Below are 12191 nucleotides of genomic sequence, written 5' to 3'. Positions count from 1 at the left end.
GCAAAAAAGTGTACACTTCTGCTACTTTATCTAATAGGGCTTTGAATTGTCAATTTCATATGTTGAAATATCAGCAATACCTTTTGTCTGTTATGAAACAAAAAATGTGTACCATTTCTGTATGTGCAGACAATAAGGAATTACAAGATTTGATGCATGCTACTGAGCAGGTGGGGAAACATACCTTACACTGTGGTTTTGATGCTTTGGAGGCCTCTTGCAGGGCAGCAGCCACTGGCACGGTCATTAGAAGGCATGCTTGGTTAAAGGAACAAAATTTGCCTGATCAAGTAAAAGCAAAATTACTGGATGCTCCTGTTCAACATAATGTTTTGTTTGGGTCTAAGGCTGAAGAGTTTATAAAGAAAATGGAGGATAAGGCAAAATCCATGCAAACGGTTAAGGATTTCTTACAAGTTCAGCCTCCTAGATTTAGCAGAAATTGGCCAGCTAAGAATTGGTCCTTTCCCAGCTCGGACAGGCCTCAGAGGGGTAGATATAGGCACCCCAGAGGGAGGGCCCAAGCACAGACCTCGTATACACCTAGACAGTGGAGTGCTTCCACCCCCAGGGGTGGAGAAGATAGGTCTCAACCTTATAGGAAACAGGCTCAATGACTCCCCCTGCATGGCTCCAGGAACCTCTCTCCTGGAAGCTCCTCTGGGAGGAAAACTTTCTCTTTTTCACCGAAATTGGACTTGCATAACCCAAGACAAGTGGGTTCTGGATGTAGTTTTAAGAGGTTACAAATTCCACTTTCACACCTTACCAAAACCAAACGGATGGCCAGACCTACCAAAAACTGAATGGGCGGAGGCATTAAAACAGGTAAGGTCCCTCATGGCTATGAGGGTCATAGAACTGGTTCCAAATTCAGAGACAGGACAAGGCTTTTATTCAAGACTCTTTCTAGTTCCCAGAAAGCAAAATACTTGGAGACCCATCCTGTATCTGTCGGTCTTAAATACTTTCCTGGAGATACCAAAGTTCAAGATGCTTACTCTGCAGCAGCTTCTGCCAGTGTTGAGCAAAAATGCATGGATGGTGACATTGGACTTAAAGGAGGCTTACCTACACATTCCTACATTCCTATCAGACAGGAGTGCAGAAGATACCTCAGGTTCAAGGCAGGCTCAAAACATTACCAATTCTCTGCGCTGCCCTTTGGCTTGTCTACTGCGCCCAGGGTCTTTACCAAGTGCCTGGCACCAGTAGTAGCTTACTGCAGACTCAAGGGAATTCAAATTTACCCTTATCTGGACGACTGCTTTATTCAAGCAGACAGTAAGGACATTTTACTCCAGCACCTGGAATTTGTTCAGAATCTACTCAAGTACCTGGGATTCACTGTGAACGTAAAAAAGTCAAATTTGACACCCACTCAACAGATAACTTTCCCGGGTGCTCTTTTAAGCACTACAACCCAGAATGGCATTCCTGACGCCAGAAAAACAACTACAGCTGGCTTCAACTTTCAAAAGCCTGGCGTTAATGTCTTGGCTAACTGCAAGGAAATTCCTGCAGGCTTTGGGTTACATGGCTTCCTGCATCCTACTCATACCATATGCAAGACTGCATATGAGGAAGCTACAATGGTACCTAAAAAGCATATGGTCCCAGCATTGTCACAGTCTGGAAACAGTGATTGCTGTCTTGCCTTGCCTGCAAAAGGAATTTCATTGGTGGGCCACGGCATGTCTTCAAAACAAAGGGAAAGCCTTCAGTCTACCTCCAGCCAACCAAGTGATAACCACGGATGCCTCGGATTATGCATGGGGAGCCCACTTGCAGGGGAAAGGCCTGCAAGGTTTTTGGACAGAGGAGCAGAAGCATCTACATATCAATTTAAAAGAGATGTTAGCTGTACAGAATGCCCTCTTGGCTTTCAGGGATCTTTTACAGCCAGGGCAGCTACTGATACGGACAGACAACACCACAGTTATGTGGTACATAAACAAGCAAGGGAGTTCACACTCCTACCCCTTTTGCAGACTAGCCATGACTCTATGGAACACAGCACTAGCTTTCAAAGTGGATCTACAAGCTCAATTCCTGCCAGGGAAACAAAACACTCTGGCAGACAGCCTGAGCAGGAATCTGTCAGACCCACACGAGTGGATGCTGGACACCCAAATATTCAAAATGATTACAGAAGCCTGGGGTTGCCCAGACATAGATCTATTTGCATCTCCCCACAACTACCATTTACAGACTTTTTGCACAAGGACATATCACAAGCTAGCATAGAAAGTGGATGCTCTCTTTCAGTTGGAGGAACCTCTCGGGGTATGCCTTCCCACCACTGCCTCTTCTACCAAGGATGTTATTAAAAATAAAACAGGACAAACCAAAGATGATCTTACTAGCCCCGAATTGGCCTCGACAATTTTGGTACTCAACACTGATAAATCTATCCCAGGAACCTCCTTGGATTCTACCTCAGATTCCAAATCTTTTGTCTCAACATCAGGGCCAGGTCCTGCACTCTCATATCAAAACTCTCAGCCTGGCAGCCTGGCGTATTCAGGGTCTATGATTAATCCTACCCTTTCCAAACAGGTCATGGATGTCATCTTAGAAGCCAGATGGCCTAGCACTACAAAATCTTATGCAGGTAAATGGAAGAGATTTTGCACCTGTATGCAGGCTCAGGAATCGGATCCTCACATTCCAAACATTCCATTGATTTTACATTACCTAACAGATATGTTGCATAAGGGTTTATCTTTTTCTTCCATAAAAATACATGCCTCAGCTATCTCTGCACATTATAATACAGATCCTCCAATTTTTTCACATCCACTTCTGAAACAATATCTCAGAGGAGCAAAGAATTTAAGGCCCCCTAGGACTCCACCCATTCCTGCTTGGGACCTCAATTATGTACTGGAAAAGCTTACTCTGCCACCTTTTGAGCCTGCTGCCACATCCAGTATAAAGTATTTATCATGGAAGACTGTTATCCTACTGGCTTTAACTTCAGCCAGGAGAGTCTCGGAGTTACAAGTGCTCATGGCTGTGGAACCTTACATTATTTTTCATCAAGACAGGGTTTCTTTGAGGACTAACCCTACTTTCATGCCTAAAGTGGTTTCTAAAGTGGCTTTAAACCAAACTATTCACCTGCCAACTTTTTTCCCTAATCCACAAAATAAGGGGGAGAGGATCTTGCATTCTTTGGACATACACACCTGGACAGAACCAAGGATATCAGGAAAACAGAACAACTGTTTGTTTCTTATGCAGCAAATTCCCAAGGCAAAGCTATTTCAAAACAGACCATTTCTAAATGGATTGCTCATGGAATCAGATTTTGTTACTCTCATCATGGAAAGCAAATCCCTGGAAAAATTAGGACTCACTCTACCAGAGCTGCTGCTACTTCAGCTGCCTTTCTCAGGGGAGTCCCTACCAAAGATATTTTGGAAGCTGCAACTTGGAGTTCAGTGCATACTTTCTCTAAGCACTATAATCTCCCTCTTTATTCTAAATCTAGGGCAGGCTTTGCTTCTGCAGTCTTGCAATACCTTCTAGCCGCCCCTCCTACTCTATAACCACCACCCCTTATCTCAGCTTTGGGATTCAACCCTACAGTGATGACTGCAACAGTGAAACACAATGAACATAGTACAGTTGTGTACACTTACTATAAATGTAGATGTTTGAGTGTCTTTACTGTTGCAATCTGGGTTACCCACCCTCCTGTCCCCTCTTATACTTTTATTGGTGTGGTTCCCTGCTTCACCCTTCTCCTGAGGTGTATTTGCTACAGGGTATGGGGTTTGTTGTATGTTACATTTTTGTTTTACTTTTAGCCTTTATTTTTGGGCACCTGACATCTGGGGCAAGAAAAACTGGAGAACATGGCGTCGGCTGGGAGCTTTGTACCCCTGGCGCACTGACGTCAAGGAGGATGAGTACACAGCCGACGCCGGACCCAGACTTTGGGATTCTGGCCGACCGAGGGCTGCCTGCCGGCAGGAAGAACCCTACAGTGATGACTGCAATAGTGAAGACACTCGAACATCTTCATTTATGGTAAGTGTACACAACTGTACTTTCTCTGCTACTCCCTTTGGCTTATCCACTGCTCCCAGAGTTTTCACAAAATGCCTGGCTCCAGCCATTGCCTTTTGCAGACAAAGGAATATTCAAACTTACCCCTACTTAGACGACTGCCTGATTCAGGCAGACAGTCAGGGGAAAGCTGTTAAAGCACCTGACCTTTGTAAAGGATCTACTGACCTCCCTGGGGTATACTATAAACAAAAAGAAATCCAAACTAGTCCCCACTCAGAAAATTGTATTCCTGGGAGCAAGCTTGGACACAGCATCACAGATGGCATTCTTTACTCCAGAAAAACAAGCCTCTCTATCAGGCTACTTCTCTCAACTAGCCACGAGAACCCAGTTATCCGTAAGGAAAATCCTGCAAGCTTTAGGTTGCATGGCATCCTGCATTCTACTCATTCCATATGCCAAACTGCATATGAGGAAACTTCACTGGTACCTAAAAAGCCTTTGGTGTCAGCACTCTCAGGACCTAGAAATTATCATACCTATGATACCTTGTCTAAGGAAAGATTTTCTTTGGTGGGCAGCAGCATGCCACCACAAGGGCCGTCCCTTTTCACAACCCCACGCTACCCAGACCCTAACCACAGATTCATCAGATTATGCCTGGGGTGCACACATAGACGGCAGGTGCATTCAGGGCCACTGGAGCCCAAATCAAATACATCTGCACATCAACCAAAAAGAGATGCTAGCTTTTCAGCATGCTCTGACAGCTTTCAGACCCCTACTCTCCCCGGGGCCTCTACTGATCAAAACAGACAACACCACAGTGATGTGGTACATCAACAAGCAGGGAGGAACTCACTCATCTCTTCTGCAGGCTAGCCGTGACCCTTTGGCACACGGCTTCAGCCGTGCAAATTCACCTGGTAGCACAATTCCTGCCAGGCTCCCAAAACTCTCTGGCAGACAACTTAAGCAGAAACCTCCTTGACCCACATGAGTGGCAGCTAGACCACAGCACCTTCAACTTTGTAACCCAGAAATGGGGCACCCCAAAGGTGGACCTCTTTGCCTCCTACAACAACCACCGGCTCAGCAAATTCTGCACCAATGTACCTCACAGCATGGCCTGGAAAGTGGATGCCCTATCCTTCCAATGGGTAAACCTCTCGATTTCTATGCATTTCCCCCTCTACCTGTACTTACAAGGGTACTACTCAAAATAAGGGAGGAAAAACCAAGAGCAATCTTGATTGCCCCAGACTGGCCACGCCAGCACTGGTACCCACTGCTGCACAGTCTGTCACCCCTGCCTCCATGGCACCTATCTCCTATCCCAATTATCCTGACCCAGCAGAATGGAGAATTCATACATCCACAGTTGCAGACCCTGAACCTGGCAGCCTGGCTTATTATCTGACCTCTCCTCCAGCTGCCAACCTAAGCAAGCAAGTCCTGGATGTTATATACATGAGGCCAGATGCCCCAGCACTAGAAAATCCTATGCTGACAAGTGGAAAGGGTATTGCACCTGGACCCTGGCTAAAGGAGCTGAAACAGCACAGCCCTCCCTACCTCTCATCCTGGATTACCTAGCAGACCTACTTCACAGGTGCCTATCCTTCTCTTCTATTAAAATTCATGCCTCTGCCATCTCTGCTTATTACAACACAGAGCTATCTCTCTTTTCTCACCCTCTCATCAAATAGTTCCTAAGAGGGGCTAACAATTTAAGGCCACCCAGAAGAGCTCCTACCCCAGCTTGGGACCTTAACTTTGTGTTGGAACAGCTCACACTACCCCTCTTTGAGCCTGCAGCTTCAGTAGAGTTAAAATTCCTCTCTTGGAAAACAGCCTTGCTTCTGGCTATCACTTCAGCTAGAAGAGTTTCAGAGCTACAAGCACTCATGGCTGTAGAGCCCTTCATCATTTTCCATGCAGACAGGGTCTCCCTCAGGACTAACCCAACTTTCATGCCTAAAGTGGTGTCCAGTGTGGCTCTCAACCAATCTATTCATTTGCCCACCTTTTTCCCTAACCCACAGAACAAGGGGGAAAGGATTCTGCATTCTCTAGATGTGCACAGACAGCTTAGATTCTACCTGGATAGGACTAAATCTTTTAGGAAAACTGACCAATTGCTAGTCAGCTTTGCAGCAGGGGCAGAGGGCAAGGCCATATCCAAATAAACAATCTCCAAATGGATAGCACTCTGTATACATTTCTGCTACAAATACCACGGGAAACCGCCCCCTAAGGGGGTCAGGACGCATTCCACCAGGGCATCCTCCACCTCTGCAGCTTTTCTCAGAGGGGTCCCTACCAGGGACATCCTGGAGGCTGCAACATGGAGTTCTGTTCATACCTTCACCAAGCATTACCACCTGCCTATCTTCTCCAAATTCAGGGCAGGCTTTGCAGCCGCAGTCTTGCAGGGCATCCTAGCCAGCCCCTAGTCTTCTTGACTGCCTCCACCCTTTTCTTCAGCTTTGGGAATCAACCCAAGTGTGATGACTGCAACTGTGAAACACGAAGAACATAATACAGTTGTGTGCACTTAACATAAATGTAGATGTTTGAGTGTATTCACTGTTGCAGTCCTGATTTCCCACACTCCATCCCCCTTGTTTCTCTTTCTCTCTCTTCCTCACTCCTTACAGGGATTTTTGGTATTTACTTTCTACTGGTAGTGTTCTTCCACCATAACCTAGCTCCCTATTTGGGGGCTCCTGACATTTGGGGCAAGAAAAACTGATGTAATGGCGTCGGCTGCCTGATTTTATACCACTGACAATCTGAAATCAGTCCTGGAGTAACAGCAACCAAAGCAGAAATACTAAGCCTCTGGTATTCTGGCCGACTGAGGGCTACCCCTGGCAGGATAACCCAAGTGTGATGACTGCAACAGTGAATACACTCTGATATCAACATTTATGGTAAGTGTACACAACTGTACTTTCTGAAGAAAGTTTTTTGGTTGTAAAGAAAATGATCCTCATAGCCCCCTTTTGGCCTTGACAGGTATTGTTCCCATTTCTCTGGTCTTATTTTCTTTGCAGACCGTGGAACTTGGATCCAACTCCAGATCTGATATCTCACCCTTAAGGGCTGAGCCACCCGAACCTTTTCAGCCTCAGGCTCACAGCTTGGCTTCTCCACTTCCAATGATTGCCAGGCATTGTAATCTTTCCTCTCCAGTTTGTGACATTATTCTGGCTTCGCATAAACCATCCACCGGAAAACTTTATGCTGACAAATGGAAAGATGTTCGATTTGGTCTAGACAGAGAGAATTAGATCCCTTTTCTGCACCCACCTCTGCTGTACTCCAGTATCTATCTAATTTCTTCGAGGAGGGCGCTGCAGCTTCAACTATTCGTGTCCGTTTAGCGGCCATTTCGAATTTTCATAATGGTTTTGATGATTCTTCCTTAATCTCTCATCATCTGAGCAAAACCTTTTTGAAAGGAATCTGTCATACAAGACCTCCAGTTAAGCAGCCCACAGAACGCTGGATTCTCACTCTTGCTTTGCAGTCTTTGACACGGTCCCCCTTCGATCTGGCAGCCACGTGTGACATCAAGTTTCTGTCCTGGAAATCACTCTTTCTGGTGGCTATTACTTCGGCCAGATGCATTTCTGAGCTCCAAGCTCTTTGTACCAAGTGTCCTTATTTGATTTTTCATAAGGACAGAGTATCACTACAGACCAATCCTTCCTTCCTGCCCAAAGTAATTTCTGAGCTCTCCATTAATCGGGCAATTGATTTGCCTGTGTTTTTTTTCTTATTTTTCCAACAAGGGAGAGTATTGTTTACATTTACTGGATGTTCACAGACAATTGAGGTTTTACTTAGAACAAAAACCATCAGGAAATCAGACCAGTTATTTATTTTTCTGGTCCAAAAATGGGAAAGTCAGTCTCTAAATTGACTCTATCCAAATGGCTCAGAGACTGTATAACTTTCATCTATAATCTAGAAAAGAAATCTGTTCCACCAAACATCAGGGCTCACTCCACTAGATCAATGGGAACCTCAGTGGCTTTCCACTCTAGAGCTTCAATGGATGACATCTGTGCAGCAGCTACTTGGGCTTCCCCCATACCTTTATCACTCATTACAAGTTGGATCTGGTCTCCAGGGGAAGAGCATCCTTTGGTTCAATGGTGCTCAGGAATGTTCTTCCTTAGGGCCACTCATGGACATAAGGTAGCTGGGGACTCTGTCCCATCAGTGATGGATGGAATGAAGATTAACATCAGATAAAAAAGTTATGTCTTACCATAATGTTCCATCTGTGTTGTTGATCTTCATCCATTCATCACATCCCACCCTCCTTCTCCCTCCTAGAGGCTCCTGGGGGATTTTTGGGTCCACTTCCTAGACTAAGGTTGTTGCTTGGAGACAGCCTCTGCTTTACTTGTTAGGGCAAACTCAATCTAAGGTAACAGGGAGAAGGGGATTATGGGTAAAATCTTGGCTGAAGAGTTTTTGGCTGGCGCGAGCTTTGATATAAGGCGAACTTGGTTCCCATAGCTCGGAACCGAACCCATCAGTGATGAATGGATGAAGATCAACAACACAGATGGAACGTTATGGTAAGACATAACTTCTTTCTTGTTACCTCGATGCTTTAAGGCATAGGTCTTCTGAGCCCTCTTATTTAGGCCTTCCTATGGCTCTGGCCTCCCAAGAGATTTAATTTGTATTGTGTAGGATTTTTCTCTAAAGTCACCCAGTGCAGGAGGCCTCCAAAGCCAGAGATATACTTAGCATATCAGTTTGTGGAGGCTTTCTCTTATGGTTGCTTATTTCTCACCCCCTTTCTCCCTGAGTATAAATGGGATCTCTGTCCTGCAGCTTTAGAAAGGTTTTCTTATAAGCTGGGCAAGTATATAACTTTAGTAATTTGTGCCAGTTATCTGTGCAGACAGTTGTGCTATGGCTGAGCTCACATTGATTGAATTAGAGTCATTGAGTTTATTGTTCTTGTCATGAGGTACAACAGCCTCAGAGCTGATTAAAGTAAGTCTGAAGTCACAGAGTTGTAAGGGAGAGTACTTAAGAAAATACTTTTTGAACATTAACTGAAAGCCACCAGATAATTTCCTTTAATTCATCAAATTTGTCACTTATTTGGCCAGAATCAAATGTTTATTCATGAGTCTTGGTTCTGTGACATTCAGGTTGTTTTTCCTGACTGCAGCATAGCTGAAACAGGTAAGCAGGGTCCGTATGTACTTTCTTAATCTTACATGTTATCTCTTGGAGTGCTATTTGGAGGCACACACACACACACACACACACACACACACACACACACACACACACACACACACACACACACACACACACACACACACACACACACACACACACACACAGACCCTGAGCACCAGAGTATCAAGATATTATGAATTGTAGTAGGCTGGGGGTATCGGCAGAGGAAAAGCCAATAGTTGCTCCATGTTGAAAGCTACCTTGCAGGTAAGCTGATCTGGTAAGTACAGATTTGTTATATATCCTTTACACTCGCATATGCATGCACATACGTGTGTGTGTGTGTGTGTGTGTGTGTGTGTGTGTGTGTGTGTGTGTGTGTACACGAGCATGCACCCCTTTTGAAAATAAATTACCTGGCTGAAGTGATCATCTTCTTAACAAATGTTCTGATGAACTGGGGTCATGGACTCTTTCATGTTTTTACACTTATGAGAATGCCATTAATGTACTGGTGCAAACATCACAGGGTTTGTCATTCGCTGCTTATTGGTCTCTTATTTACCTTTTCCCAGGAGGAAGAGAAAGGAAGCAAAAAGAAGTCGAAACCAAAAAAAAGCAAAGAGAAGGAAAAAGAGGGCGGGGATGAAGAAGAAAAGAAGAGAAAGAAGCACCACAAGAGCAAGGAAAAAGAGGATGACGTTGATGAGTTGGAGGCATTCTTGAGTGGTAGAGACCCCCCCAAGAAAAAGAGTGGAGCTGCAGTGGGAGAAGATTATGAGGAGCTATAGTAGGCGGAAGTCTGTGTCGGGTCGGGAACCTAACAGCTTTTTGGGCAACTGTGATTCCAGCACACAATGCCGTGGCAAGCAGTAATGTGTACTTGTTCTAAAATTGCACAAATGAAGCATCATTCTCATCTGTTTCCTGTTAAAACCATGACTCCTTTTAAAAAGGTCGTTTTAAAAGGCTCCCTAGTTTTTCAACAGCTGTAAGGGGTTTCTTCCTGTGGCCGTGCACCTTGACACTTCCCCAGCCTCTCAAGAATTATTTCTGGTGGAATCATTTATGTGATAGCTTGGCCTGCTTGTGTTTTAATTTCTTTCTTCCTTTTTGCATCCATATGCAGTGGGCATGGCCAGAGCTTTGCCTTGAGCATGACATGAACAGCGACTGGGCCAGAGGGGAAGAAAAGCTCACAAAAAATCTGTTTTTGGGAGTAGGTTGCACTTTGGAGCTCAGGGATATGAAAGGGAATGGTGTTTATTACATTTCAAATTGTTACGCAGTTTGAAACAGTTCCCAAGGCCTCTTTTCATTTCTGTCTAAAGAGTTAAAGGACATTCTTTGGTTTTGTGTAGCAATATGCAACTCAGAAATTTTAAAACACATCCTTCTGGACTTGGCTACGAACACATCCTTCTGGACTTGGCTACAAACACATCCTTCTGGACATGGCTACATGCTTCTTATATTTTTTACTTTCAGCAGAATGCCTAGTCCCAAGGTAAATACATACAGGATGCATATTTACAGTATCCACGTGCAAAAAAAGAAAAAAAAAAAAAGTTGCACACTAATGCATCTTTGTGGTGAGACCACAATGCAGTTCATTCCAAAACACTAATGACCAACAGGAAGATTGTGCTTGCGTCATCATGGATTTATTCTCCTGGTTTATTGGACTAAAATCAGTTTCTTGACAACTAAAGGCATGAACTACCTGTGATAACACTGAAGTCACTTGTGGAAGTTACTGTAATGTACCACACCTTGTAACTGGTTGAAATTATAAATTTCAACTTGGACTGCTAATTCTACACGTCTTGCATGAGATATTGAATGTTGATTCACAAATGAAGTTTTGGAGCAGTTTGGTGGCAGAAGAGGGGCATTTCCTCATTATTTAGAATGAAACTTTATATTCAAATACATTTCTTCCCGCCTTTGTTTACTGTGGTGATACTGTATGCCTGAAATCCTTCTCTATACTGTGGGTTTAGGCCAACTACATTTTTTTGTTTTGCTTTTATTTTGTTCATTTGTCAGGAACCTTAAGTGCACCAGAATATATTTGTTATGTGGAATAGTCAAATAGCTCCAAAAAGTCAACAGAGGAAAAAGTGCAGTGCTATGTTCTCCTTTTCTCCCACTCCTCGTGTACATTTTTTATTAGAAAGATATTAGAATGCTGCTACTTTTTTATTTTTCTGAGTACACCTCTGTGGCAACCCCCATGAGCGAATTGCTGCTTGGTATGTACTGCCCTGAGCACTTTACTTAACTTTCAGGTACTTTGAGTCCACAACGAGCAGCCTTGAAGCTCCATTCCTGAGTAGCAGATGGCTCAACATTAGCAAGCAAAAATATTGCAAGTAAAACTGCTCTCAGACAGGAGAGCTGAAATATAATGGGATTTAGAATGTGACCTCTGAACTTAGTGTTACTGTTAGTAACCTACAGCGGATACCATTTGACCCACTCACCTCTGTCTGTAGTAAAATAGTAGTTCATGGTGTCCTGTCAGTAATTAACTTAATTGATTTTGTTTTCACAAGTCTGGATTTATCTACCATTATAAAATTCCCTTGCAGGTGTCTTTAGTGCAGTTTTCTCATGGTGTGTGTGTGTGTGTGTGTGTGTGTGTGTATACATATATATATATATATATATATATATATATATATATATATATATATATATATATATATATATATATATATATAAATGTCTATATATATGCAGAATGTGTTTGCATGATCAGATGTTTTATCAAATGTTTTGATTCCATTTTCCCTGTCTATTAAGCAGATGTTGTGCTTTACGCATAATGTGTTCAGCAGTCATGCTTGACTGATGACCACAAGACTCAGGTGCATCCCCATGAAATCTATATGTCATCTATTTGAGGTCCTATATTATAATTATTTTTTTAACCCAGGTGGCAGATA

General features: G+C 43.6%; 1 protein-coding gene across 1 annotated transcript in view; it reads left to right on the top strand.

The window, feature by feature from the left end:
- The window catches only part of RABL6 (RAB, member RAS oncogene family like 6), a 1129210-nt gene extending 1117791 nt beyond the window's left edge, over nt 1-11419 (top strand). Inside the window, exon 15 of the mRNA XM_044058056.1 lies at nt 9816-11419. Coding sequence (XP_043913991.1) covers nt 9816-10031 — 216 coding nt within the window. The 3' untranslated portion in view covers nt 10032-11419. The remainder of the gene's footprint in view (nt 1-9815) is intronic.
- Nucleotides 11420-12191: the final 772 nt, after the last annotated feature.

The sequence above is a fragment of the Protopterus annectens genome, chromosome 16.part0 (assembly GCF_019279795.1).
Source record: "Protopterus annectens isolate FY-2018-M chromosome 16.part0, PAN1.0, whole genome shotgun sequence".
NCBI lineage: Eukaryota > Metazoa > Chordata > Ceratodontiformes > Protopteridae > Protopterus > Protopterus annectens.
Note: the sequence above shows the minus strand (reverse complement) of the source record. Positions and strands in the feature narration are given on the sequence as shown.